At 34.6% G+C, this 27,720-nt stretch overlaps 5 protein-coding genes, 1 long non-coding RNA gene and 1 pseudogene across 10 annotated transcripts; 5 read left to right on the top strand and 2 right to left on the bottom strand.

The window, feature by feature from the left end:
- Positions 1 to 167: 167 nt before the first annotated feature.
- On the top strand, positions 168 to 2,492 carry LOC120261531 (transmembrane protein 53-like). 2 transcript variants are annotated; one of them, XM_039269454.1, is made up of 5 exons: positions 168 to 936; positions 1,130 to 1,232; positions 1,684 to 1,889; positions 2,042 to 2,123; positions 2,221 to 2,492. In XM_039269454.1, the coding sequence occupies exons 1-5, from the start codon at positions 383 to 385 to the stop codon at positions 2,272 to 2,274; spliced, it is 999 nt and encodes a 332-aa protein (XP_039125388.1). In that variant the 5' UTR covers positions 168 to 382; the 3' UTR covers positions 2,275 to 2,492. The 2 variants fall into 2 exon arrangements, with proteins under 2 accessions (XP_039125388.1, XP_039125387.1); XM_039269453.1 differs by having other exon boundaries at positions 169 to 936; positions 2,042 to 2,492.
- A 321-nt stretch (positions 2,493 to 2,813) lies between these two features.
- On the top strand, positions 2,814 to 3,448 carry LOC120261534. Its single transcript, XR_005536617.1, has 2 exons — positions 2,814 to 3,131; positions 3,216 to 3,448. It is a non-coding gene; the product is annotated as an uncharacterized LOC120261534 (long non-coding RNA).
- Positions 3,312 to 4,493, bottom strand: LOC120261533. Its single transcript, XM_039269455.1, has 4 exons — positions 4,272 to 4,493; positions 4,079 to 4,197; positions 3,866 to 4,001; positions 3,312 to 3,678 (listed from the first exon to the last, which is right to left on the bottom strand). The coding sequence occupies exons 1-4, from the start codon at positions 4,321 to 4,323 to the stop codon at positions 3,650 to 3,652; spliced, it is 336 nt and encodes a 111-aa protein (XP_039125389.1). The 5' UTR covers positions 4,324 to 4,493; the 3' UTR covers positions 3,312 to 3,649.
- Positions 4,494 to 8,989: 4,496 nt separating this feature from the next.
- Positions 8,990 to 11,553, top strand: LOC120259873 (tubby-like F-box protein 5). The gene is made up of 4 exons (XM_039267329.1): positions 8,990 to 10,081; positions 10,174 to 10,261; positions 10,355 to 10,487; positions 10,581 to 11,553. Exons 1-4 carry the CDS (start codon positions 9,710 to 9,712, stop codon positions 11,251 to 11,253), a joined length of 1,266 nt encoding a protein of 421 aa, XP_039123263.1. The 5' UTR covers positions 8,990 to 9,709; the 3' UTR covers positions 11,254 to 11,553.
- Positions 11,554 to 11,578: 25 nt separating this feature from the next.
- On the top strand, positions 11,579 to 13,294 carry LOC120259874 (annotated as a pseudogene).
- Positions 12,789 to 16,747, bottom strand: LOC120259872 (U-box domain-containing protein 5-like). Of its 4 annotated transcripts, none has more exons than XM_039267327.1 (8): positions 16,508 to 16,747; positions 16,293 to 16,413; positions 16,087 to 16,162; positions 15,730 to 15,915; positions 15,509 to 15,616; positions 14,256 to 15,406; positions 13,353 to 14,152; positions 12,789 to 13,149 (listed from the first exon to the last, which is right to left on the bottom strand). In XM_039267327.1, exons 3-7 carry the CDS (start codon positions 16,138 to 16,140, stop codon positions 13,369 to 13,371), a joined length of 2,283 nt encoding a protein of 760 aa, XP_039123261.1. In that variant the 5' UTR covers positions 16,141 to 16,162; positions 16,293 to 16,413; positions 16,508 to 16,747; the 3' UTR covers positions 12,789 to 13,149; positions 13,353 to 13,368. The 4 variants fall into 4 exon arrangements, with proteins under 4 accessions (XP_039123261.1, XP_039123262.1, XP_039123259.1 ...); XM_039267328.1 differs by lacking the exon at positions 12,789 to 13,149 and adding an exon at positions 13,208 to 13,281; XM_039267325.1 differs by lacking the exon at positions 12,789 to 13,149 and having other exon boundaries at positions 13,253 to 14,152.
- An 8,071-nt stretch (positions 16,748 to 24,818) lies between these two features.
- Positions 24,819 to 25,772, top strand: LOC120261666 (protein RADIALIS-like 3). The gene is made up of 2 exons (XM_039269641.1): positions 24,819 to 25,225; positions 25,433 to 25,772. The coding sequence occupies exons 1-2, from the start codon at positions 24,957 to 24,959 to the stop codon at positions 25,455 to 25,457; spliced, it is 294 nt and encodes a 97-aa protein (XP_039125575.1). The 5' UTR covers positions 24,819 to 24,956; the 3' UTR covers positions 25,458 to 25,772.
- The last annotated feature ends 1,948 nt before the right edge of the window (positions 25,773 to 27,720 follow it).

Genomic DNA, 27,720 nt, shown 5'->3' with positions numbered 1-27,720 from the left:
GTAATACGAATGGTTTTTATGAAATTTAACACGAATGAATGCCAATTCTGGCTGGTTCCGGGGTTTAACATTCGTGAACAAATTTTCGTGAAATTTGTTGCTGATGTGTAACATTATTCACTCAGTCTGCTGTTTGCAAAATAATTTTTTAAATATCAAAAATTGAAAAAGAATAATTTTGTTTGCAAATTACATAGAAGTTCATCAAAGTTTAGAAGACGTACGTTGTATCACCGTTAAATCTGGTATCATATGACTTGGTTGCGTCCGCCCCACAGTTACGTGGATTGAATCCAAACCCGCTAACGACATAATCGTTGATCCGACCCGTTTAAGCCCCTGATTTGGGCCTTGTCTTGTGGGCTTTCAGACAAAGCCCAAAATGGAGGTCTCGGTTCGGCTCCTCACCTTCGCCGTTTCCCCGCGGCCCCTCCTCCGCCTTCCCCGCCGCCCACATATAAACGCTCCTCGCCGTACCCTTCCTTCCCTCGTGCTCCCTCGAAACCCTAACCCTAGATATGGGCCGTTTCCTTTCCGCACAATCTCTCCCTTCCTCTCCATCTCTTCCTCGCCTCCGCTTACCGATCCAAGTGCGGTGTCGTCTGCACCGTCTTTGACCATAAACGGTGGCCATGAAGGAATCACAGGCTTTAGAGCGGAATTGGGGGAAGCTTGGATGGTGGTGTTGTTAGGGTGGCTTGGGGCGGAGGCGAAGCATCTGAAGAGGTATGCTGAGCTGTATGAAAGGAAAGGGATCGCGGCGGTGAGATTCGTGGTGCCCGTGAAGGAGACTCTTGGTTTCGATCTGGGCCGCAGAGTGGAGGAAAAAGTTGGGAGATTGAGTAATGAGCTGGTGGACTGGTGCTTGGATGTGGAGAGGAGCGGCAAGGTGCCGCGGTTGATCTTCCATACATTCAGTAATACTGGATGGCTTGCGTAATTTCTCCCAAAATCTCGTCTCTTCTTTCATCTGTCTTCATAAAAATGGCCTCTTTATGATTCGTAGGCTACAAAAGGGTCCAATATTTGTCAATAATTTGGACAAAGTCAAATACGAGTAATGCGGAAGAACATGTATGATCTGTAAATTTCTCATGGATATCTGGTCTTAAATTGTTCTTGTTTGCAGGTATGGTGAGATCTTAAATAGCTTACAATTGAGGAATGATATACTTCAGAAGATCAAAGGATGTATTTTTGATTCCGGAGCCGCCCCAGAGATAGACCCTCAGGTGTGAATCAGATGTGTTTTAATCTGTTTATCTTCCTTCTGGGTCTTTAAAGGAAAAATCTCTTATTTTTCATTTTTAATGATTTGCTTTACGCTTTTGTTGCTATGAGAAATATGAACAAACCATATATTAGAAATCTCAACCAATCTGAGCGGGAGAGAAATGAAATTTAACTCTAGGGTGGTGATCAGCTTGAACACTCTTATTTCTCCAATATTGATAATTTTATCAATCTTTTTATATGTTTGATGAGTGCCAATAACCAGTTTAGAATGTTACGTGTCATTAGCTACCACTTTTCTATGTTTAATGAGTGATCACATGCAAATGAAGGTAAAACGTAGTGGGCAGTGTCATGAGGATTTTAATCCCATCTAATTTAATTTTCTGAACATTTCGAGTCTCAGAAATGCAACTAATTTTTGATAAACAATGCTGCTGAATCTATCAGATTTGGGCTGCTGGATTTTCTGCCGCTTTGCTGAAGAAGCAAAGTTCTCCAGCATATGTTTCAGCTGAATCCACTGAAGGAAAATTTGATGGTGATATGAGTAAATCACGCATGCAACCGAACAGACCCAACCTATGTGAAACAACTCTATTATCAATTTTGGAGAAGTTCTTCGCCATAATTTTGAAGATGCCAAGTGTTAACAAGTAAGATGTTATTCTCCTATGTATTGCTTACACTTTCATGCTTACTGAATGCACAATATGCCTTGATCTTCTCTTGCTTCTATGAGTAAAGCAAATCAAGTGGAATAAAAGTCAAAAATTAGATGTTTTGTACTTTTGTGTTTGTTCCGCAGGAGATTGACCAAGGTAATCTCAATTTTATCAGAGAAGCAGCCTTTTTGCCCTCAGCTGTATCTTTATAGCTCATCAGATAAGGTAATTCCTGTTGGCTCGATAGAGAGTTTCATCAAGAAGCAGAAGGCATTGGGAAGAATAGTTCATGCTCATGATTTTGTTTCATCACCACATGTAGATCATTTCAGGAGCTTTCCCCATATATATTCTTCCAAAGTTGATGAATTTTTAGAAGAGTGCTGCTCTGCACCTGTCTGCTAAACATTACCGCATCCTGACCCCCATTGTTTGTTTTTGTTACCTCCGGTTTGTGCCTCACTGCTGAAAAATAAAATGGAACAGTGATGTGCCTGAGGAAAAAAATAATTTAATCTCGTGTGTTGTTGGAGTATGTAAACTTGGAATGACGATTGTCATTGCTCGTCTTTGCTTCCAGTATTGTTTCTTATATGCAAGGTCTCATAATATATATTTTTTTTCTTTTAAATGCTTGGGATATTTTGTCTCAGTGTTCTCATAAGTTGCCCATCTTATCCATTTGCTGGCAAATTGTGAACGCGTTTTGGGAAAGATCTACAATGTGGAAGCTATCCTTTCTTTATTTAGTAGCCGACAGCTATCCATTATCCATTTAAAAGCTGACAGGTCTTTTTCTGGAGGCACGCGTGGGACCAGGTGATGAATTGAGTTTGTTGTTGAGTCGTTCTCCTGATCTCTGAAGTCTGTTGCCTGATGTTACATGGATTAATTTTTATGGAAGCCAATGTAAACTGATGCTAAGGAACTTTCTTGATTATCAATGTTCTGTGCTACTTTGCAGTGTTTTTCATTAGTAAATGGTTAATTTTTTTTGTCTGTATTTTGTAGAAGAATAATGCTCAAAGAAGCTTTCAGGCATTATTGGGAATAAAGCATGCCATACTCCTGTTTTGATTGTGCCACAGCTGGGAGACCTTGCCCGGAGGATTATCAGCTTGCCCAAGCTTCAGGCGTGCATCTTTCTTTTCTGGAGGTTGCCAATTTGATAATTAGTTTTAATCATCTCTTTTCCAAGAAAGGTTGCAAGCAATTTTGGCATGTATTTCCAAGGTCATAGGTTTTTTTTTTCTTTTCAAATCTTTAATGATATATTTAACTGTTTGTGGTTGTTAACTTTGAAATAATATTTTGCAGATAGAAGTGTTACCTTTGCTGCCTGAAACTGGAGAAAAGACGAGTTTCAGCATTATAAAGGAAAAAGAAACTGACGGGGCCATTAGGAAACACCAGTTACAGAAAAGGTAATTATTTCATTCTGAGAGCAACTGTACATGCAATACCATGCCGTACTCTAGTAGAAGTTCATGGCTAAACTTACATGGATACAAGATGATGATGGCAAACACACACTATCTTTACCTCTTTGTTACATAGTGAAACCCAAAGTCAACTATATATAACAGGTTATTTTACATCTATAGTAACTCATATGCATAGTATTTCACATGACTGTCAAACTCATGTGCTTAGTTGTGGCTTGTTTACTCCTTTTGCATTGCCAATCTCTGTAACGTTGTACTGTGATACATACTTGTGAGGGCCTTCCGTGGTTACGACAGGAGGTTCATTTAGAAACGCCCAGTTACTCCTTGTCCACCTGCAGGAACACCGGAAAAAAGGATTATGAACAACTTTTAACACAATAAACAACAGTTGGGAGAAGATCACCTAGAGTCAGATGTTAAGAAGTAGGAAATGTTTTAGTTGATCAAAATCAAGACTAGAAAGTAGAAACCAGTAAAATTTTCTGGATTTTAAGCAGAAGGAAGAGGTAAAAGAGTTACCAGCAACTGCTGATTTTGCTGAACTTTTCCCCATCTGGTTTTTTGCTCCATATTTTGATAATATCTCTCTCTTTTCAACTAAAGGAAGGGAGCTAGACCTCTGCATCCTTCCTTTTGACTCTTCGTAAGAGCTCTCCTGTCAAAAGTACAACCCTTTATAGATTTTAAACTAGAACTCCTCAGGTCAATGAGTTTTCTTGATAGATAAATTACCTGGGTGTTACTCTTAGAACCAGAAAGCTCACCAAGATGCTCTTCTTCAGTCTTCTTCTTAGATTTCCAGTATGCATCGATTTCCCCTCTAGTAAGTGATTTGTTTCTCTGATACATAACTATTACAAACATAAAGACAACAAAATTAAAGATATAGTTTTGTAAAAAGGAAAGAGTAAAGAAAAGAAATCACCATATTTCTGATCTTTGAAGGATGAATTCCATCCTGCCATTAGAGAACCCATGAAGCTCTCTGCTCTTAGTACAGTGGAAGGAACCAGTACCCAGTGATGCGACTGAGTCTTTGATGGTAACTTGTTCTTATCTTCTCACCTTAGAAATTAGTTAATTAAAAAACTAAAAAAATCCAAAACTAAAATGTTTGGATTAGGCTCTCCACCTTAGCAAGCATGTCAGCATTCCTATTTATAGAAGAAGCCAGGTGGCTGCTCCTCAGAGCTAGTGTCACTTGCCACCGCCATTGTTAACTATTGTACCAAACTTTAGTTTATTAAAAAAAAAAAAATGAAAATTTTCTTATACACTGTTTGTATTGGATGCTGCCTGCCAATATCTTTATGGTTGTGGGGAACACAAGGTTAGTGAGTGTCTTTTTCAATAGTCTTCACAACTTGAGAATTTTTCTTTGGGAGTGATATTCATTTCTTTCTTAAAAAAATTCTTCAATTTGGTGATGGTTGATTCAAAGAGCTTTAGTGCATAGATTTATGATTGTTGAAATGGTACATGATGTGAGATATATGGGGAGCTTGTGGGGTTGCTGTTATTAGTAGTGCAAACATCTTTTGACCATAAGATATAGTGATATCCCTATACGTATCTTGTGGTTTTCCTTTGTCTTTATAGAATAAATATCTCTCCAAGCAATTGTTTGCTGAGCACCTTGTTGTGTAGTGTTGTGTTGTGTTGTGTTGTGTTGTCAGAAACTTTGTTTTATGTTTGTAATGGTCTATAGATAATTTGATTAATTGGTTTTTAATTTTTTTGTTTGTGTACAAATTCTTATTACAATGAGCTAATAGTTTCTTGGGTTTTTTTAAACTTATACCCCTGCAAAAGCCTGAAATTAAACACATTCCTTTCAGAAAACTTCCTTTCAGTTTATATCTCCAGGAAAAAAAGAAACACACACGCACTCATGGGTTGTTACAGTGGATCATTAAATTAATATTCAAAATTTTAATTGGTGTACATTTGTATTTTCAGAGTTTTCTATCTGTTTGCCAAAGTACATATAACCATATTCATTTAGATAAAAAAATCAAATATGTTTTTAAAATTGATCCAACATATGCATAAGAAGAAGAAAGTCTCACTTCCACTTCCCAGCCCATATACAAAATAATGGGCCTACGAAATAGGCCTTCTTGTCTAATATGATCAACAACCTCCTGCTCGGCTGCTCTATAAGATGAAATTCTTATTCAAAATTTTTGAATAAAATCTTGTACCAAAATCCGTAGGACAGATCATAGGGAACAAAGCAGTTAAATGCTCTCCAATAATAAGAATCTCAGGCATTCATTTCTAATAGTCCAACAACAACATTACTTTGTTTCATTGTCCTTGATAATGCTTCCAAGAGTAACCTGCCACCATTTATATTTGCCAACCAGTACTCCTGTTCTTCAATCCATCCTCTATATATCTTATCTATCTCATATTTAAAGAATAATAATAATAATCATTAAATGAAATTAAATGTTAAATTTAACTACATGGTTATCATCCACTCATCAATGAACCCACACGCATGAATCACTGCAACTCTAAAAGGCTCATGAAAGAATGACTTGATAAGAGTGGTTGCTTTCCTTATCTTTCTACATATATAACTCCATTTGAGAAGACTAAATAGAGTGGAGGGCCCTTAACAAATTCAAAGAGGCTTTCTAGTTTCTATCATAGACTAGTTGCAAATAAAGAAGGTGGCCTCTGCCACAGGACTTGCAGGACATCTCATCTTAGCCTCTTAGGACTGTGCATGTCCTTAAAAAGGATTTTAGATTGAATAAACGTATAAGCCATACGTAATTACTTACAGCTGTGGGACATGAAAGGCAGGGTCCTATATCAATATGTATCTATCCTTTAATTTGGTGAGGTCCTGAAGAGATTTTTTATTTTTATTATTATTATTATTATTAACAATGTGGTAACTCACCTCCTAAATTTTCAACCATAATTTGAAAAGAATTCAAATTCTCAATTTTTCACACCAGAGTTAATCATATTACCACTCATCTGTTATAATAATCATAAGGGTTTCAAGAGAGTTATTGTGAGTTTAATTGCCAATAATTAAATTAAAATAATAAAAAAATAAATATTAATATATCTAAAAATTTATTAGTTGCATTATGGATTTATTATCATTTTTTTATAAGATGTGAACAAAGTTTCATGTTAAGGATATGGAGAGATGTTGAGTTACTATTTTAACACATATATACACTATTAGGCCATCTCCAATTTAAAACTCTATTTTTAACTCTAAAACAAAATATTCTAAAAATATTCTTCCAAAATATTCTTCCTACTTCACAATTTATATATTTATACCGTCAACAAATTTAATAAACTTTAATTTTTTTTCACTTTTAACCTTTAAATTTAAATATTATATTATTTATTATATATTTATTTCTTATAAATATTTATTAAATATAAAATAAAAATATATGTAAGTATTTGAATAAAAAATAAAAATTTTATTGATAAAAAAATTCATTAATTGTATTTTTAGTGTTGTGGTTTTTTATTGCTATCGATGATAATTTATGTTAGGACTATTTGTAATATTTTTTCTTGTTTCATGTAATTTTTCTTAATTTTAATGAATTTATATTTTTGTGTATTTACTTTTAAATTTTTAAATTTTTATTAATTAAAAAATATAAACTTAAATCATAAAAGTTATTAATTTGATTAAAATATGAAATTATAAATAAAAAATTGAAAAATTGAAAAATAAAAATTTAAAAAAAAACTGAAAAACAAAAATGAAAACATAAAATACTGAAAAAAAAATTGAAAAACATGAAAACATAAAGAACTAAAAAATAAAAAAAACTGAAAAAACATGAAAACATAAAAAAACTAAAAAAAGCAAAAAAAAACTGAAAAACAAAAATGAAAACAAAAAAAACCAAAGATGAAAACTGAAAAAAAATAAAGCTCACTACAGTGACGCGCAAATAATAGCGCGTCATTGTAGCTAATATTGGATTTGGCGCAGGATTAAGCGCTGGGTTGGAGCGCCCTGCGCCAAATCCAGTGAAAAGCTTTCAATTTTAAAGCTGGGTTGGAGATGGTCCTTATACTGAGTTTGATGTTTAAATTTGTCTCATCGATAAAAATATGAATATCTTTTATAAAAGTTCGGTCTTAATAAACCAAGAGGTTCTTGGTGGGCTTATTAGTTGTTATGCATGTAAAACTTAAGTGAAATAAAAAGATGATAAACAAGACTCAAACTCATATTTTTTGATTTTTGATGAGTAATTTATATATAATATATTTCAAAGTTTGAAGTTTGGAGTTTTGAACTACATTTGGAGTTGGCACATGTGGCCATGCAAGGCCTGACACAACCCATGTTGCCTTGTGACCTTCCCACGTGCTGAACCAAAAGGACTAGGAGCTTATATTTTGACCAATTTGGTTCCTATGTGGGGGAAAACAGGCAAAAAGAAAAAAATTATAATTACCACAAGATAATAGTACGTAATTTAAACGTCATAAATATTATAATTAAGAACAAAAATTGGAGTTGCTTAAAATTGGAAAAATAAAATACCAAAAATGAAGCCAGTCTGGTTTAGGATAGCTGTATAGACATATCACAAGGCAAGTGTTAACAGTACCAAACCCCACATAACATGTTATTAGTGCCTCGCTGCATCTTTTGTTTTAAAGTTGATGGTCCTGATGATCTGGAATGGCTGAAACAAAAATAATAATAACAATAATAATAATAATAATAATAATAAAATTCAGAAACAAATAACATGAAAGGTGTAAATAATTACACATATAAAGTCTAAGCAAATTAGAGCAAATAATAATAATTTTTTTTTGCCCAAAAAAGTATTTGGATAAGGAGAACAAGAATCAAATGAAAAGATGGCCATATATTTAACACTTCCTTTTTTAGTTTTTGTGGATTTCATAATTTCATTTTCCTTTTTAATTTTGATTTATAATTTTAAAAATTAAAATTAGACTAGTAAGTAATAAAAGAGTTGATATTTCATTCTTTTTACTACTTAAAATTTTATTTAATTTTTATAAATGTTGAAAATCATCGATTATGATGAGCAGCATGAAGAAGCGAAACTTTTATAAGCGCATGTGTCGATTCGACTGACGTCTTTGAGATTTGAATTTATCTCCTTAAAGAAAAAAACTCCTAGAAATAAAAATGCCAATAGAGTAAATCATTAATGATAAAATTTTGAAAATTTAAATGCTCTCAAGGATTTGTTTGCAATCCTCTTTTTAAAAAAAAAATTATAAATATCAAGATTGAAATGTTGGTGATCTATATAACAAAAATAATCTCTGATGTCCTTTGATGGCAGAACATGAAAATGGATTATAAATGGATTTTACCTACTCTATCTCTCTATAAAAAAATATAATATATATATATATATATAGATATAGATATATACTATTTTTAAATTTGCCAAAATGAAAGCAAAGATGGAATATCATGGTGGAATCTTGTTAGCTCTTCTTTAGTAGTTGCCTGAATGAGAGAAAATGTTCTTCACCTTTTCCAATATAAATAAATAAATAAATAATTAATTAATTAAAAATGGCCCACATAAAGAAAGAGAATAGTTTAGAGAGAGAGAGAGAGAGAGAGAGAGAGAGAGAGGATGGTATTCAAATTCATTTGAGAGGGAGAGAAGGAGAGACCGAGAGAGATCTAAAAGTTTTTAGATGGAAATGGTGGGAGGAGTGAGAGGAGAGAGAATGGAGATTTAGCTGGAGGTAGTGTATATTTTGGGAAGGGCGGAGAAAATGGGAAGTCTTGAAGCCGCCCGATGAGATAAAGATTGGATTTTTATTTTTGTTGTTATTATTATTATTGTTACTGGTTTGGGTTCTTCTTGTTGTTGGATTCTTGGATCCAAAGCACTGTTGATTTCTCCTTGCGTTGTCGGAAGTCGGACAAGAATTATGGGGAAATTTGAGTTTTAAATCGAATTTCGAGGGTTGCAATCACTGCATTGCCTCGATTTCGTTGGATTTGATCTCAAATAGCTCGATTTCTTGGAAAGCGGATCGAATTCCCGTGGAATTGGACCACTTTTTTTTTTTTCTCGCTCTTCTTTTCTTGTTAATCGTCTTGTTCCTCGCTTTTAACGTTTTAATCTCGTTTTTCCGATCAAAATGATCTGATTTTTCGTGAAAACAGCTGAAATTGACGATTTTTATTCCATCTTGTGATCTCACATCACAAATCCGAGCTTCGAATTCTTAGATTTAAGAAAGAGATCAAAAGAAAGGGGGAAAAGTTTTCTTTTTTTATGGTTTTCGATCCAATCCCTTGAAAAAAAAAACCCATTTTCTCTGTTTCAATTGGAGAAGAAGCTCAAAATGTCATTTAAAAGTATAGTTCGCGAACTGAAGGAGATGCGGGACGGGTTCGGGAGCATGTCGAGGCGCAGCAGCGCGGCGGAGGGCCGCGTTGGGCCGAGCCGCAGTGGCGCCCGTCTCCATTGGCACCAAGCTCGGCACCAGCGGCATGCGCCATGGGACGATGTGCAGGAGAGCCGTTGGGCTAGCTTGCCGCCCGAGCTACTGCTCGACGTGATCCAACGCATCGAGGCCAGTGAACTCTCATGGCCCGCTCGCCGCTACGTCGTCTCCTGCGCCTCCGTCTGCCGCTCTTGGCGCCATATCACCAAAGAGATCGTCCAAACGCCAGAGCAGTGCGGCCGCATGACATTCCCCATTTCTCTCAAGCAGGTGCATTGCTCTCGTCTGTCTCTCTACATTTTATAGATTGAAAGCTCGGAGCTTTTCATTAATGGAGTTTGTTCTGGTTGTGGTTCTGATAGCCTGGACCAAGGGATTCACCAATCCAATGCTTTATCAGAAGAGAGAGGGCCACTGCTACGTATCGTTTGTATTTGGGGCTTAGTCCTGGTGAGACACTGTTCATTGTTTCTGATTTATGATTATGTGAAATGCATAAGATTTTTTCTTCATGTGTTTTTGTGAATTTTGTTGCAATGGCAGCTCTGCAGGGAGAGAATGATAAGCTTCTCCTTGCAGCTCGCAAAGTGAGGAGAGCAACGAGCACTGAGTTTGTGATCTCATTGTCCTCTGATGATTTCTCTCGAGCTAGTAGCACATATATTGGAAAACTGAGGCATGTGAGCTTTTATTTTCTGTCTGAATTTTGAATCTTTCGTGTTCTGCTGTTGATAATTCTGGTTGTTGTTGTTGTTGAAATTGATATCAGGTCAAACTTTCTAGGTACCAAGTTCACCGTTTATGATAGCCAGCCTCAGCATGATGCTCCCATGGTGTCAACCAATCGTTCAAGCCGAAGGATTCACTCTAAGCAGGTATCTCCCAGAGTACCAGCAGGCAACTACAATGTTACCACCATTGCATATGAGTTGAATGTTCTTCGCACCAGAGGACCGAGGAGAATGCAATGTACTATGCATTCTATACCTGTCTCATCCATCCAGGAAGGAGGAACTGCCCCGACTCCAACCGCATTCATTAACTCACTTGATGAGCATTTCTCTTCGCTAGCTGTGTCTAAAGGCAAAGATCCAATTATAGAATTCTCGTCTACAACCCTTGGTGAGCCACCAGTGCCTGTTCAAACATCGGGTGAACCTCTTGTTCTGAAGAACAAGGCCCCAAGATGGCATGAACAGCTGCAATGCTGGTGCCTTAATTTCAGAGGCCGAGTTACAGTGGCTTCTGTCAAAAATTTCCAACTCGTAGCAGCGGTTGATGCCTCGCATCAAGTCCCTCCTGCAGAGCAGGAAAAGGTTATACTTCAGTTTGGGAAAATAGGGAAGGACATCTTTACCATGGATTATCGATATCCATTATCTGCATTTCAGGCATTCACTATATGTTTGAGTAGCTTTGATACTAAGCCAGCTTGTGAATAAACAATGCAAGGAACAGCCTCTTGATCTTCTTCTTTTGCAATGTTTTGGTTCTATCAAAAGCTGATGTATAGATTTATTCTCCATGAAATGATCTCAACTCACCAGCAATTGTCATTTTGAAATGCATTTTCAGGTAACTATGTATCTCTTTATTGTTGTAACTGATCTATGATCATGCTGAGATTCGATCAATTCCATCCCTGTTGATTCCATCGATGACAAATTTGATTTATCGTGTTCATGTTATAACCAAATTGTTGATATCATTTGCGGAAACTTGAAATCGGCTCTTGTATGTGCTGCAATTCTGTGAAATGGTAGTATAGAGTTTAATTGGTTGGATGCTTCATCTTTATTGGTTCATATCCATCTTTCTAACAATTCACAAGAAATCTCTACGATGGTTAGTGGAACAAAAAGCATCATTGATATCATGAAGTTCAACCACTAGTCCCATTCATTGGTTCTCTAGTTCAATGAATCAAGTCTTTAGTTAGGTGCTATGATACTGTTCTCTTAGGTCCTCGCTTTTTAGAGGGACAATAATAATAGCTCAACAAAGTGTAGGTTCTTTGAAAGGAAGTAGCCCTGAAATCATGGCGCTAACCTCTGCATGCCATAAAGTGTGCAATAGTTAAAAGAAAGCAGACTAAAAAGCTTCAAAAGGAGAAGCGGTTCTTTCTTTTTATCTAGTAACTGAGTGGACAACCACCACCTTAAAGTTTCCATGCAGTAAAAGGTGCTTTAATATATACAAAGTTACAAACTCATTGTTACCCTTTTGCAAGGGAGGTATGACTTGGAAATGGAAATCCTTTTCCTCTCCAAGAGACAAAGCCAAGAACTTATTCTTTGTTTGCAGGACAAACACAAGTTTCATTAATGGCCTATTAATTAGAGTTGTGAATAATCACCAATGGCCACCATTGTACCAGGTCTAATTTCTAGTAAATATGCAAGGAGTTGCACAGGCACTTAGGTTCCATGGAAACAAAATTAAGCATGCAATACTGCAGCAAATGAAGGCAAAGGACATGTTTCAACTGGTCGAATGTATTTGCTCGTTTTGAGAGTGATTCATCAGCTCCAAGCATGGCAATCAAAGGATTGGAAAATACGACAGTTGCCGATATCTTAAATACTAAGGGTGATGAAGCCGGTGCATTGTATTGGTGTTGCAGTAATGACTATGTCTATGATGCTGCGAAGCAGGTAATTAAGACTTGTGAAACACTAAATAAGTTGCAGATGAATTGAGAAAATAAATTATAGTAGTAATGGTTGGGAATCACAGATGACAGATAATAGAGTTGGAGCTCTTGTTGTTGTAAAGCCTGATGATGAAAGATTGGTTGCAGGAATTATAACTGAAAGAGGTAAACAATTCAAATTCTTGCACCTTTGGAACAGGAATATATTACCAACAGATCTATTGTTATAGATTATCTCCGGAAAATCATTGTGCAAGGAAGATCATCTCAAGCCACTAGAGTGGGCGAAATCATGACTGATGAGGTTGTTTCCTGAACATTAAGTTCATTAAACATCACTTTTGTTTAGATTTTCATTTGTTCTTCATTGATGCATAATTTTTTACAGAGCCAGCTGGTTTCAGTGTCAACGGACACAAATATTCTCCAGGCAATGCAGCTAATGACAGGTAAAATCAAAGCATAATAGCTTGCTTTCAGTTCTAAATAGCAGATTTGATTTACCGTTGTCTAACTGCAGATAAACGCATCAGGCATGTTCCAGTGATCAATCACAAGGTGGTGGGCATGATTTCCATCGTCGATGTTGTGAGAGCAGTGGTCGGGCAGCAGCGTGACGAGGTCAAGAAGTTGAATGAGTTTATCAGAGGAGATTACTATTGAAGATAAAATTCCATTGTGATATCTGAAAACGTTTAGCAATGAAGATTACCATTTGATCCCATGTATATGTGTTTATAATCTTGGATTCAACAAAAACAAATGGCAAACTAATACTTGGAAAAACATTATAGCCCAAAGTAATCAAGCATTGCACCTGAAAAGCAAAATCTCTGTTCACTTGTTACTACAAAGTTTTTTCGGAGGGACCAAAAAAACTGTACATACCAGAAACCACGTCCGATCACCGAAAGCATAAATTTATCTTCTTCAAGAAAAATCTAATTCTTCGCGTGAAAGAACCAGAAGCATGTTTTGATGAAGGTGCTCGGCCTTTTGCAGAGTGATGATTTGCGACACTCTCGGTGCCTTTAGAAATTGAGGTGGACTGTGAATTCATACCATCAGTACACTTACTGTTGCTAAGATCTCTTAGAACAACTAGCAACGCCACAGAGCACTCCCTCGCTTTCGTGGTACCATTTTGAGAAATAACAAATAAAGATGGAATAACATCTTCACACTTGACCTGCAAGAGATGGTCAGAGCTATGCAAGCATAAAGAATGAAGGATAACCACTGCATGTTCCTGCTCATTGCGATTGCCATTATCTAGTAGCTCGGCAATAGATGCAATGCATCCATTTGTTTCGGCAATCATCAACACCCCTTCTTCAGTTGCGCTTAAGTTCCGCAAAATTCTCATGCATTTTTCTGCTAATTTTCTACAACTTGTTTGAGGAACTAGCTTTGATATACATTCAGGGGATAGGATTTGAGATCTGAGTTCACTCTGAGCTGATATATCAGTTATGATCATCAGTGCCAGTTCAAGAATACCTGTGTCTTCAGAATCCAGAAGTCTTGTAAGCAATGGAACAGCACCCGATGCCACGATGTTGAATAAGTAGTTTGGATCACATGATGTCAGAATTCTCATGATCATGAGAGATTCCATTATTAACTCAGAATTAAGGAACATCATCGACAGCTGAAATGCATCTTCACATAAAGATGGGACTTCATACCTGACAAAAGATGTTTCAGTGTAGTGAAATTCATGTTTTTTGTTCATTCAATCTTTTAACTTAAATCAGATAAAAGAAAAACTACAAAAGGAAAATTTATGACCTCCATTTATCGAGAAGAGCAAGAAGAATTTGAGCTCCTGCTTTTTGTGCTAGCACATTTGACAGACCATTTGCGTTCTTAATAAAAAACATAAGTGCTTCTGCAAATCCATTAGATAGCATAGCATGCTGCGTTTCTTTTTCAACATTCAAAAGAAGTTTCACATCTTCCACTGCTTTCCGTTGGAGCTCAATTGGAAGTTCAGTGAGACTATTGAAGAACTTTAGATATGCATCTCGGTCAAAGTTCATAGAACATTGGGATATTTGATAGTTACCAACCAAGAGAAGTTTGTAAAAAAGGTTACCATTTGAGATACCAATGTCTTTAACATGGGATGAATCCGTGCAACAGTCAATTTGAGAAGATATAAATGAAGCATTGCTTTGATCACTTTGAAGTATGTAATTGCCCATTGTCCCTTCTAACAATAGTGTGGGGACATTCATCAAACTAGATATGGAGTCAAAATGCGATGAATCAAAAGTGAGGAATTTTGTAGGATTAGCTTGATAACCAGGGTCCTGAACATAGATGCCAAGCTTTCTGCACCAATCAGCAATACATTCCTTGATTTTGGCATTTGGAACCATAGAAAGGTCAGGTAACTTCTTCCTAGTCTTCGGGCATGTATCATTTCCCTCATTAAACCACTTTTCAATCCATAATCTTTCATATGTTTTCCCAGATGCGATGGTCACGGGATCAAACATTATTTTTAATGAGATTGGGCAAAGGAACTCCTCAGGAGTTGTGTTGAAACATGATGATCGATTGTGAGGCTTGGCGTCAGAAATAAGTGAGCCACTAAAAGTGCATTTAGAATTCAAAATTTTACCCTTGGTGAAATTAGAGATGGCCTTCTTTCCATGCTTCTTCAAAAGATAGAGGAGGAACTTGAGAATCCCCTCCTTTTTAGGATCAGTGCCTCGGAATTTCTCCAAGAGTTTCATAATTGATCTTCTCTCCAACAAAAGAGCTTTAGAAGATATAATGTCTAACTTGAAAGCAGCAACTTGGAATGCTTCTAATTCAGATTCAGCACTTGTTTCAGTCTGTTGAAGCAATTCTAGGATAATCTTCGCTGCCGCCTCCTCTGTTGAATCAATAGAAAACTTCACCCCTCTGAGATAGTTGAGAATTTCACCCATCTGTCAATCAAGCACAAACCAATATGTTATGCAATATGTCCTTAAACCAGCATCAATTTACGCCTTTGGTGCGTACTCATTAAAGATAAAAGTTTCACTAACCTGAGCAGCTAATCGCTCGGGAACCATATTCTGAATTTGAGTTAAACTGTGATTCATTGAATTCCTTATCCTTTCACATCTTAGCAAAATAGTCTCCCCAGTTATAGCCTGTGTAATATAAATCACAAGCAGCTGACCATGACATACACTCAAAGATGTATCAGAAAAAACATTATATGATTCAATAACTTGGTTCATGTAAATCCAAAGACTGTAAATACCAAGTATAACTTGCTAGATTCTGTGCAGTGCCGAAGAAGTAGCATAGCTTTCTCGACCGCATTGTTTAGGGAACACAACTCTTGTATCCCCGATCGGCATCCAGGCCGAGCTAATTCTATTTCAGGAAGAATACAATAAATTCTATCCAATACCTTCATAAGCTCATGACATATTGAAGTGTGCGCCTGACAACAAAGTATCAATCAGAAATAACTAAACTGATGCATAACAAATTAAGAAACAAATAGATTCAACAAAAGAATTTTTTTTCAATATAAAAATCATGAACACATCTTTTATATTATATAATCCCAATTTGAGCTTCCGATTATCAAGAAATCAAGTGGAAAACTCACCTTTACACAACAAGAATTTGGCAGAACTTGCGCTTTAGCAGCATCTTTCCCCATCTAAGTCAAAAACTATTATTATCTGTATAAGGTTCAAGTATGTGAAGATTCAATCAGAGAAACAAGAAAAACATTTAGCAGTAATTCTTGCCACAGAACCAGATAAAGTTCAGAAATCCTCACAGTAATTAAAAAAAAAAAAAAACCAGCACCTTCCACTTCTACAGCTTCAATGAACATAGAGTGCCTCAAAAAGAGCACCTTTTTCACCTCCTTATCTTCTCTCAATGACTCAGAACGGAGACCCCGTGACCAGAGTTCTTCAACCAGATACTTTTCATGCATAAACCAACAAATGAGACCAAATCAAACAAATCACAAACATTAAACCAAAACTAAGAAAGGCAAGACCTTTCAGGAAAAATACCATGCATAAAAAGGATCAGAACAAGAAAATCCTACACAGAGACTTCCTCTGCTTGATATGAATGTCCATACGACTGCAACAGCAAAGCTGTGAGCTTTGGGCAAGTGTCTCGGCCATCGTCTTCTGTGAATGGAAAAGGAGAAAGGATTTTCCGAAGAACCAAAAGATTAATTAACCACCAACATCAGCATTTCACTGGGATGATGATGATCATGAACCTTCCGAAAATGAGTTTATTAACTTTTTCTTTTTCTTTTCCTGAATATATTGATATAATAAATAATAATAATTATAATTATTATTATTATCAATTTTTTAATTGTTTAGAAGAGTCAGCGTATCTATAAATTGTTTTAAAAACGAAAAATTGTAGTATTACTTGAGAGGTTGCTATACTCAAGTCCAGCCACCATGAAAAATTCTGCCTTTTTATTTGATTTTAAAAATAAATAAATAAAAATTATATTTTTTTATTTATAAAATAGATAAACCATACTTAATTAAAACTTAAGAATCGAACGCATAAAATTTAACAAGTGAAATAGTTACAAAGAAGATATAAGAATAAAAGAAGACAAAGTTACATGGCTCCTTAGGATGAGGATGTGATCATGATCCGCATTGATAGATAAAGTCAGTGCATTGTAATTGAAGATAAAATTATTACATTCAAACTAAACATTCTAGTAAATAGCCACAATACGAATATTCCCAAATCCACTCAAATTGATATCATACATGCACCTCCATGAAGACCAAACTTTTTAAGAACATTTGGAGGATTAATAAGATTGAAAAGGTGTTTAAAATAGTCCTAAAAATGAGAATCAAATGGGCAGTTAAGGAATAGAAAGTAGTTGAATTCTTTCTCCTCGTCATAGAGCACGCATGTTGCCATAGAGATTCTATTGCATCTTCGCTTTGAGAGGTTTATCGATTGTTAATATTTCACTATCCTAAGCAAACCATTTGAATATTGTGTATTCACTCTTCTTTATGACGATGATGATTCTTAGGTAAAAAACTGGTAAACAGTTAAGAATCTCATGCTTAAAAAAAAAACACTTTGTGCGATGGGACTTGGTGGAAAAATTTAGCGAGCCCAGATTAAAGATAGTTGAAGGAAATTAATGATGGGTGACACCGTGACAACATTTCAAACAATTAGAATAAAACTTCCATCATCATTTACCAAATACAGCGTCCCTGTTTGATCAAGGAGAGTTAGTCTTTCATAAATTGATGGATTTTTGGACCAAATTGGCGACAAATACATTTTTATTTTTATTTTTTATTGTCATAAAAGGTTTCAAACTCGAGATCTTTCACATACAAACAACTGAACAAGATAAAAAAACCTCTTGGTTATGCTTAGGCTCCCGAGTCTTAGATTTCTAGTTGAGATAAGAACACCTAGATATTTTGAATAAAATATCAATAAAAACTTTAGTTAATAATTTTAAAGTGAAAAATAAAAATAAATATTTTAACTAAATGTGTCAATGGGGTCATGCAACTGGTAAATTTTGGCTGCTGAACTGCTACAATGATGGCCACGTCAATTCAGTGATTTATGAGTACGTGCCAGGACGAGATTCAAAACGAGGTCTTATTCATGTAAGCAAGTGGGTTAGTGGTACACGAAAATTGTTGGGTGATATTGAAGTTTTGTGAGATTTTTTTTTAGTTGAGCTCGATCCATGCTCTGTGGGTTCAATTTAGTGGTTTGGTGTGTTTCGAATTTCTTATATTGAATATAATATGTATAATGAACAAGTCACTATTTTTTTTTTTTTTTTACACTAGATAATAAATACTTTCATTTAAAGTTTAAATCATGATTTGTACAGATGTAGAACATAATCACAAGCTCAACAACATATTTGTCTTTATTTTGCATAGGTTTAAATCTCAGGACTTCTATAAAATGAGAATTTTATGTAAAAGACACGATATTAATAGGTCAAGTAATAATTAGTGAATAAATCACTATTTATATTTATATAATATTTATATACTTTGTTAATAAATTATAAATATAAAATGTTTTTTTATTTGACATATCTAAGGTTAGATTTTGTTTAGTGGAAATTAGTGGTGACTTCTGAGTGGAGAATTAAAATGATGACTTAAGGGTCTTTGCACGGTTAATTAAGGGTCTTTGCATTAATTCTAATATTATTATTATCTCATTATTAAGGGGTCTTTAAAAAAAAAATAAGTCATGAGTAATTCCCCAAATTAGCCTCGTAGATGCATCACATCATCTCGCATTCTGAAGGCTATTATTGAAATAAGACATCGCCTATAGTATACGTCAAGATGAAGAACCTGTGGCTGAGCCCGTTCACACACACTGACACGTCACACATAGAAAAGTCCATAAAGAAGAAAATTCCGCGAAAGACTACGACTTGGTTTTTATCAGTGTGAACGGTATCTCTTGCTAACCTCTTGCAAGACCTTTGACTTTCAAATGTATTTTGTCAATGTTCTGCGTGTCTGCTGTGTGTTTGGTTTTTATTTGGAATCTGTGGTTATTAAATTAATATTAAAAAATTATTACCAATAATAAAACTGGCCCCACTGTGACAAAATCACCGAACTTTGTTGGAGACCAAAGCCACTTGATTCTAGTGGTTAATGACACCAAAATAAATCTCTCGTGTGATGTACATCATAGAGACAGTGTGACGTGTGAAGTGGTGAGGGTTCAAATTTTTGTTGAAGGAATTAATTCATAAGTGATTTCACAACCAACTCACACGTCATAGAGATAGAGCGATGTTTTTTTTGAAAAGGTGGATAAACCACTTCAATTAAAAAAAAGACAACCATCACAAACACCCACAAATCTCCACACAAAACACACGGAGCAAAAACAAGACTACAACGCTACCACAAGAAGTGGTGACAAAAGAACAATAACCCCAGGGAACAAGTACAAAATAAAACAAACAACACACAGGCCGCCACAACACAAATAGCGCCTGGAGATCATGGGACAACTACACCGTGGACTGAATATGTGTCTCCTCCGAAGGAACATCTCCTCCAGACTCGTTAGAGGGGAAGCCCCCTCCAGTCTCCTCCCCCTGAGGGCCCACGAAGTCGAGACACCTGCGGATGGCCTCACAGGGCTCCACCAATTTCGCTCTAGAACCTTCAGTAGCTGTAGAAAACCACGATAAAAGCATGAAATCAATTTTCCTTGTCAGAGCATGAGCAGACAGACAAATAGCGTGAAAAATGTAATCATTTCTAGCAATCCAAATATTCCACACAATTGCTTTGACCACTAAGTCTCCCATGTCCCTACAAGTCGGTCTAACAGTAGCTCTCCAGGGACCCCAAATCAACTACATAGAAGCAGGAGGATCTGGGATATGCAAAATCTCCACATAGTGCCTCCACACCTGCTTTGCGAACGGACACTGCAGGAAAAGATGATCCACCGATTCCACGCCGGTATGACACAACACACAAGTAGCCGTTAGGAGCTTATTGCATCTTCGCTTTTCTAAATTTTCAAGCGAGAGGATCTTATCCTGCCAGGCCAGCCAATTAAACACCGAAATCTTTTTGGGGCTGACATTACGCCAAAAAAATCGCGCAATAGGACATCGAAGCCCCCCATCCGCAGGAAATTATAAAAGGATTTCACTGTAAATTTACTATTTCCTGCAAGATTCCACCATTTGCTATCCTCTCGATTATCAAAGGGTCCACGTAGCCATGTCCTGATAGCCTGGATATCAGGCTCGCTCTCAAAGGGGGCACGATCCAAGAAACTTGCCAGCTCACTTATCGTACCGTTGGGTGCATGTGTCCTACTGAACTCGTCAGGCCACAAATACCTAGGCGCCCTGCCCCCCACCCACCGATCTTTCCAAAAAAGGGTCTCCGTCCCTGAATTAACACCTTGCAACACACATCCTCTCAAGGCCGGAAGACAGCTCAGCACCCCTTTCCAGAAGAAAGACACTCTACCTGACTGCCTGGGGTACATGTTCCAACATTGAATACCGTAGTTAAACTGGATCACCTTCGCACCTCTCAAGGCCGGAAGATAGCTCAACACCCCTTTCCAGAGACAGACGCTTGTCGTTTAAAAAAAAAAAGACCGAAAATTAAAATATTTAACTCTTATAAAAACTCAAAGGTTTCCCAATACATGATTTAAACATAAATTTTGTGATTTATTTATTTATTTTAAATATATGTTAATTGAGAACTAAAGAGTTATAAGTTTGCATAGTTATTTCCCATACTTAACAAAAAAATATATATATGTATATATATATGATAAATCTTTTTACCCACACTTAATATTGTGATATGAACATCATCTGCTAAACATATTTTAATTGTGAATATATCTAGTTAGTATTATATTATATGACAGAGAAAAAAATTGAATTAGTCATCAATGTAGATGTGCTGTCTAATTCACTTGACATAAAAAGATTTGTAATAGATTTGTTTTGAAGGGAAATTAGCCCCTTGAAATTAAAAAAAAAAAAAAAAAACTTTTGGGGTAGATTGAGAGGTTTTATTAAGGTTTTTTGTTTTTTTTAAAGCATAATTCTTCTTTACCGTATGGAGGAGGCAATATTGCAAAACCACACAATGTCTCTGTTTTTATGTGATTGTTCTCATGTTGTGATCTTATCCCACAAATATACAAAAATTAATATTTTTAGGATGGATATAAAACTAAAAAAACAATTGATTTGAACAACATGCCAAGAATTTTGTTGTTGTCTGATATTTAAATATGCTTACCAGAGAAATTCTATTGACACACTTTTCTATCATGCATTCATTTTCTCCTTCTAACAATCCACTTAGGGCATCTCCAACCCAGCGTCAAATGTGACGTTTTGGGTTGGATTTGACGCCCAAAATTTGCAACCATGCGCTATTTGGGGAGTCAAAATGAGAATTTGCTACAGTGACGTGCAAGATATTGTGCGCACTGTAGCAACATTATTTTAATTTTTCATTTTATTTTTTATTTCTGTTTTTAATTTCAGTTTTGATTTTCAGTTTTTTTAAATTTTTTTTAATTTTATTTTAAATTTTGCTTTTAATTTTTTAAATTTATATATTTTTTATTTTTTATTTTTGTTTTGATTTTCGGTTTTGATTTTCTGTTTTTAATTCTTTTTTTAATTTTGCTTTTAATTTTTAAATTTATATTTTTTTATTTTATTTTTTATTTCTATTTTGATTTTCAGTTTTGATTTTTGATTTTTTAATTCTTTTTAAATTTTAGTTTTATTTCTTTACAATTTATATTTATAACTTTATAATTTAATTAAATTAATAAGTTATAATTTAATTTTATATTTTTTAATTAATAAAGACATATCAAATTAAAGAAAATAATTTACGAATTATAAATAGTGAGGTTTTTCATATAATGGTATTTCATTTTTCTCTTTACTCAATAGTGAGGTTTTTTTTTAACAAAGATACAAACATTGTTTTGTAAAGAAGTTATTAAAGAACAGACATATATAGTGACACACTAATTATGGAGGTTTATTGTCTTGCTAGAGATTTATTAACTCTGGACGTCCATAAAATTTTTATGAACAAAATTGAGCTAATAAATTTTTCTTATTATGCAATATTGGAGAGGAGAAAAAGGATACCCTCTCACATTAGGCCCAACAAACAGTACAGTATTACAAAGTACTACAAGTAACAATCCAAAGTTCTTATAGTTTTACAATATTACCCAATAATATTTGTATAGTATTATCCAACAATATTATGCAGTACTACAACAGTATTTCTGATCCACAAATTCAATTTTTAGTCTGTTTATTTAAGTAGACTACACTAGACAGTGGTTGTTCTTTTTATTTTAAAGTTGGATGATATTTGAATTTTATTCGTGGCTTAATTATAATATTTAGAAAAACCAAAAACCCCAAGTTTGCATTTTAACAGGGACAAAGCACTATGATTTTGCTCCATAGGAGGAGATTATGACTTCTTGGTATGGATCCATATTCTATATACTCTTTAAACTTATATTAATGGATATGATTTATTTACTTTTACCAAAAAAAATTTTAAAAAATCTCCACTAGATCACTTGATACCCAAATTATTGTTTTTGAAAATCCTGATACCCAAATTAATACTCAAGATTAATACTCCCTCATACCCACTCAAAAAGCTACCTAATTGATGCAGGAGTATCTAGTTTGTACCTCGAATATACAACTTAAAAAAAAAAAAAATCACATCAAGAAGACGAATCTCAAAGCAGAGACTGATTATGATGTTAATGCACCGTAGACTCAGCATACTGTGTTTTAGAATCAAACCAATATTTACGCATCTTCTCTCACATCAACTCTCCATCAGTTCTAGAAAAAAACATCAGGAAAAACAAAGTGTGTGACAGTCACAATTGGTGTCTGGTACCAAATATAAAAAAAAAAAAATATATATATATATATATAAGGCCTTATTTCATCTTTCCTACTTCAGTCCAGTCCAGTCCAGTCCAGATCAGTCACAGTCTGAGTTTCATATCATTCAACTGAGAATCAGACACACTTGAAAGCTAAGTTCCCCATCCAGTTTAGACCAAATAAGAATTATACCCAGATCATTCAAGAACTCAATTATGTTTGTAATACTATAGAAATTTTATTCTTGTCTCCTTCTTTTTCTACAATCATATCAAATCCAACCAGTCCAAACCACATGCATATTATCATCTATTATCATCTATATATTATCATCATTTATCATCAAACCAAAGTAAACTTAACCTTTCTCTGCAGATTCTCAACTTTTCAGTTGCAAGCATGATATAGTTAGTATAGATACATTACATCCACAGGCATGGGAACAAATATCTTGCATGATTCTCATTGCTTGGTCTCTGAATTGCTTATCTCTAAAGTCAAGAGAAAATTCCTCCGGCTGGCCTTCGTTGTTGTCGGAACATCAAAGATTTGAAAGTTGATTAGCATCTTGTTCCTTTGATTCATGATTCCCTTTGTAGATGGTTCTCATGTAATGCTGGTTATCTTTTTTCACAACTTGCTCTAGTGACTTGAAATTAAAATTGTAAAATCTTACGTTATTACAGTCAACTGCATATTATTTATGCAGATTTGACCTTAAAAAAAAGTAAAGAAAAAAAAAGAAAAAAAGAAAGAGAGGAAGAAATTCCAATCTGATAGATTAGATTGGAAGACATATTGTTATGGATTCCACCAACTTGAAAATGGAGTTTGTTTATTAGAATGAAAGGCAAAGAATCCACTCACGTTAGCTTTACTTGGAATGGACATGAGATGATGAATAAATACTCTACTACATGTTATCAGGAATTTGCATCTCAAGGACCACTTTACTGCACTCCAAATCTTCAAAAATCCTTGGCAAGATTCCAGTTAAAACAACAGCAATTCTCTGGGAACTCTGCACCTTTTTTCAGTTAACTGTGGAAGTGAATCTACAGGAAAAAAGGTAATATATGTGTGAATTGAATTACTATCATTTGCAGTGAGAATTGATTTTTGCAAAGGCACATCAACTTGGTAAAGACTAAAGAGTATGCAGCACTTAAAATTGGCCCACAGATTCAGGTTCTCTTTACCAACTTGGTGATATTCTCAAGTTGGAATTTCAGAGTTTTTAAGCAGAATTCTTAACTGATATTCTCCGGTCAACATTTCCAATATTCGGCATACCTCAGCAGTGGTATCTTGAAATTATTAATCAGCCATTTGTGTTCCTTTTTTTCACAATGACACACTTGACATATATATGCACTACCAAATTCCACTAATTGCGGTACATTTATATATATATATATATATATTAAACTGTAAAAAATGAATCCATCACACATCTAAATGGTGTTTGTACAAGACATGAAAAGTACAGGCCAGCTATGAAGTAGTCCTTGGAAACAAAGCTTTAATAAAAAGTAGACAAACTCATGAGCGATTCTAGCAGACAAAAATATTAGCTAAGTTCTTGCATACATGTGGCTCATTGCACTGCCAAATAATAAAAGAGATACCTATCTCTTTACATTATCTATACTTTGCCCTTCATTCCAGGAAAGATGAGATATCAGTGCTTATTTATTCTTATCCAATGAGTAGAAGAACATTAAAAAGATGTTCATGTCTCTACTCCCAAACTTCTCACTAGGATTACTATAACCAATTTCCAGTGATAACAAATTAAAACAACATCTTCTTTGTTGTTCTCAAGCATTATTACTTCTAAATACTTATTCCCTCCTTTTTGCACAAGTATTATTCTCCAACTAGCTAGCTGCACCCCACTCTCCTTCATCTTCTTATAAGAAGCCTTTTAGAGCCAACTCAAACTCAAACTCAAACTCAAATTAAAACCAAAACATTTACATTTGCACTAGTTCCTTAGATCTCAAAGCCTTACAATGGCATCAGGATCACTGTCACGTAGCTCAGGTTCATCTTGGACAACCAAGCAGAACAAAATGTTCGAACGTGCACTGGCCGTGTTTGACAAGGACACACCGGACCGATGGCAGAACGTCGCCCGTGCCGTCGAGGGGAAGTCTGCCGAAGAAGTTAAGCGACACTATGAGCTCCTCATTGAGGACCTCAACCACATTGAGTCTGGCCAAGTTCCATTCCCCACCTACAAGTCTCCTGCTTCTTCCCGTGTCACTAATGAAGAGCAGAGGTATCACACATCACTTAATTTAATAAATTTAGATTTCAATATATATATATATATACACATATATACAGCAGTTGCTTTCAACAAGATCTGAGTTTCTGTATATATAAATGTCTGCATCTGTTTTTGTTTTTTGTTAATGTAATTTGGATTGTCACATCAAATGATTCATTCATCTGATTATGGGTTTCAATTTGATACGTTTTGTAGGTTGAGGTATATGAAGCTTCAGTGAAGCAAGAGATCTAATGAAGGTGAAGTATAATCATTGGTTCTCTGTCTAATGGTCTAGCATGAAATTAAGAATGCCTATGAAGCAGTTTTAAGAAGGAATTGAACAAAATTAAGAAAGAAAAAAATATATATCTTGGTTTCTCCTCTATCTACTTGTACATGTATTTAAAGTCACCCAATTTAGATATGTGATTGGGTTTCTCTTTATATTTGGTAGGCTTATTGCCTTAGTGGATGTCAGAAGTTGGCTATTTATTATGTAGTTGTGGAACTAATGGATGAAATGAATGAATCATTATTGTGCTCATTTTTTTTCTGCAGGAAAAAAAAATTAAGTTTTCTTATCTAATAGTTTTGATAATTTGGTTGGGTTTATCAAATGTTGATGTTTTGAAAGAATGGTTAATGATTCTATTGTGAATCTATTGAGTATATTTGAAGTACATCTTTTTAGATGGAGTTTGATTTGGCATATATGCCCCTCAGAAAATTCATAATTACATATAAATTTGTCTAAGGTCTACATCAACATCCAATCTTGCTTCATTAATACTTGAAAGTGAGTGATTAAGTTAATAAACTCTATCTATTAGTAGATCTAGATTTATGATAATCTCTCTCTTTGTTCTCTTCTCCTTATTAATAAATGAAACTTTTACTTGGAGAACTAGAAAACATATGAGATAATTAATAAACAAAGCCTAAGAATTGGATCAAGGAGAAAGTTTCTGCATAAAATTTAATATCCTTTTGAGAAGATTACTAGAAAACAATAAAGTTTTCAATCAGGATCTCATTAGTTACAGTTATGAACTTCAGAAATCTTATTTTCAAATCCTGGATAATTAACTATACAAAAAATTAAGATGAGCATTGTTCTTGTCGTGCAAGCGATGATCTTAATTAAACTTCATTCAAATGCACCATTGAATATGAACATGCAATGCCAAGCAGAGGGACACGTAATGGAAACTCTAGAACAGCAGTTTAATTTATGGGGCCATTGGCATGATGGAAACTTAATGTTATTAAATCAAATTGTTGTTATTCAATGACGCCAAATACTACCATATATTATTACCCATAACGTGATTTAATTGGAGCTATGTCATGTGCAAACTTTGGTTTCCTATTTTCAGAATGTCAGAGGGAGAAAAACATCAAAAACATCCTTGAATATACTTTAAAATAGAAATAAAGTTATTCATATGGTTTGGAGTGATGAGCGTTCTTTCAATAAAATAAACAGAGTTATTGAACTTGTGTCTTTTCTTTATGGATAGAGTTTGTTATTTAAATTTTATTTTAACTAAAAAAATTTATAATTTATGTGATTTTTAAAAATTTGAGAATTTTTTAAGATCTCGAGTGAAAGTGGAAAGATTGATAGCCAGTTTCTCACCCTTTGGGGGTGTGGGATAAAACCTCAATAGTATTAATTATTTAGATAATTTAAATAATTGAATTGCACTTAATTAAGTTGGGGGTGTGGGATAAAACCTTGACACTATTAACCTATTTAGAGAATTTAGATAATTGAACTGCACTTAATTAATCAGTAGTAAAGTTAGGCCATGACCCGAATTAAATCCAGATCATTTTTACTTATTGTCAACCTATAATTTATTAAAACATATTTCAAGATTTTATTACGATGAAATGATTTTGATAAACTAAATATTTCATTTTGAATATAGGAAAATTATTTTTTTTTATTACCTATGGTTTCTCCTGATTGTGGATTTTTTACATAAATTTGTGTACTGTTTTTTTATTTAGTTTCACTCATTAGATCTTTCGGTGTTTACATTAGAAGAAAAAATAGTTGTTGTTTATACATCTCTCCCTAATCAAACTTATAGTATGATATTATTAGATTAACATTATTGATACATGTGTAAGACTCTTAAAGATTCCATAGAACTATGTCAACAACAACATGATTAGGCGTGCTTGACAAGTGAAATAACTTGTATCCATAATCATCTAATTGTTCGTTATGCTCCCTAAAAATCAATCAAAGAATGTCTTAAAGTCATTATCTAGAGGCCAAGTGGATAATTAATGATAATACAAACTAAGCAAACCGCTCCTTAAACGCAAGGTTTTGTTCACATGTTGTGGTTAAGAACTTCCCAAACTCATCCTTCATGTATATTATGCAGTGCCCTGTTTGTCTGTCCTCTTTTACATTTTGGTGAATTTTATTGAAAAATCTTTCAAACATAAAATAATATTCAGCATTGGATCTCAGCACTCTTGTT

Source organism: Dioscorea cayenensis, chromosome 5, assembly GCF_009730915.1.
Source record: "Dioscorea cayenensis subsp. rotundata cultivar TDr96_F1 chromosome 5, TDr96_F1_v2_PseudoChromosome.rev07_lg8_w22 25.fasta, whole genome shotgun sequence".
Taxonomy (NCBI): domain Eukaryota; kingdom Viridiplantae; phylum Streptophyta; class Magnoliopsida; order Dioscoreales; family Dioscoreaceae; genus Dioscorea; species Dioscorea cayenensis.
The sequence above is the reverse complement of the archived record's forward strand: the minus strand, read 5'-3'. Positions and strand labels throughout refer to the sequence as shown.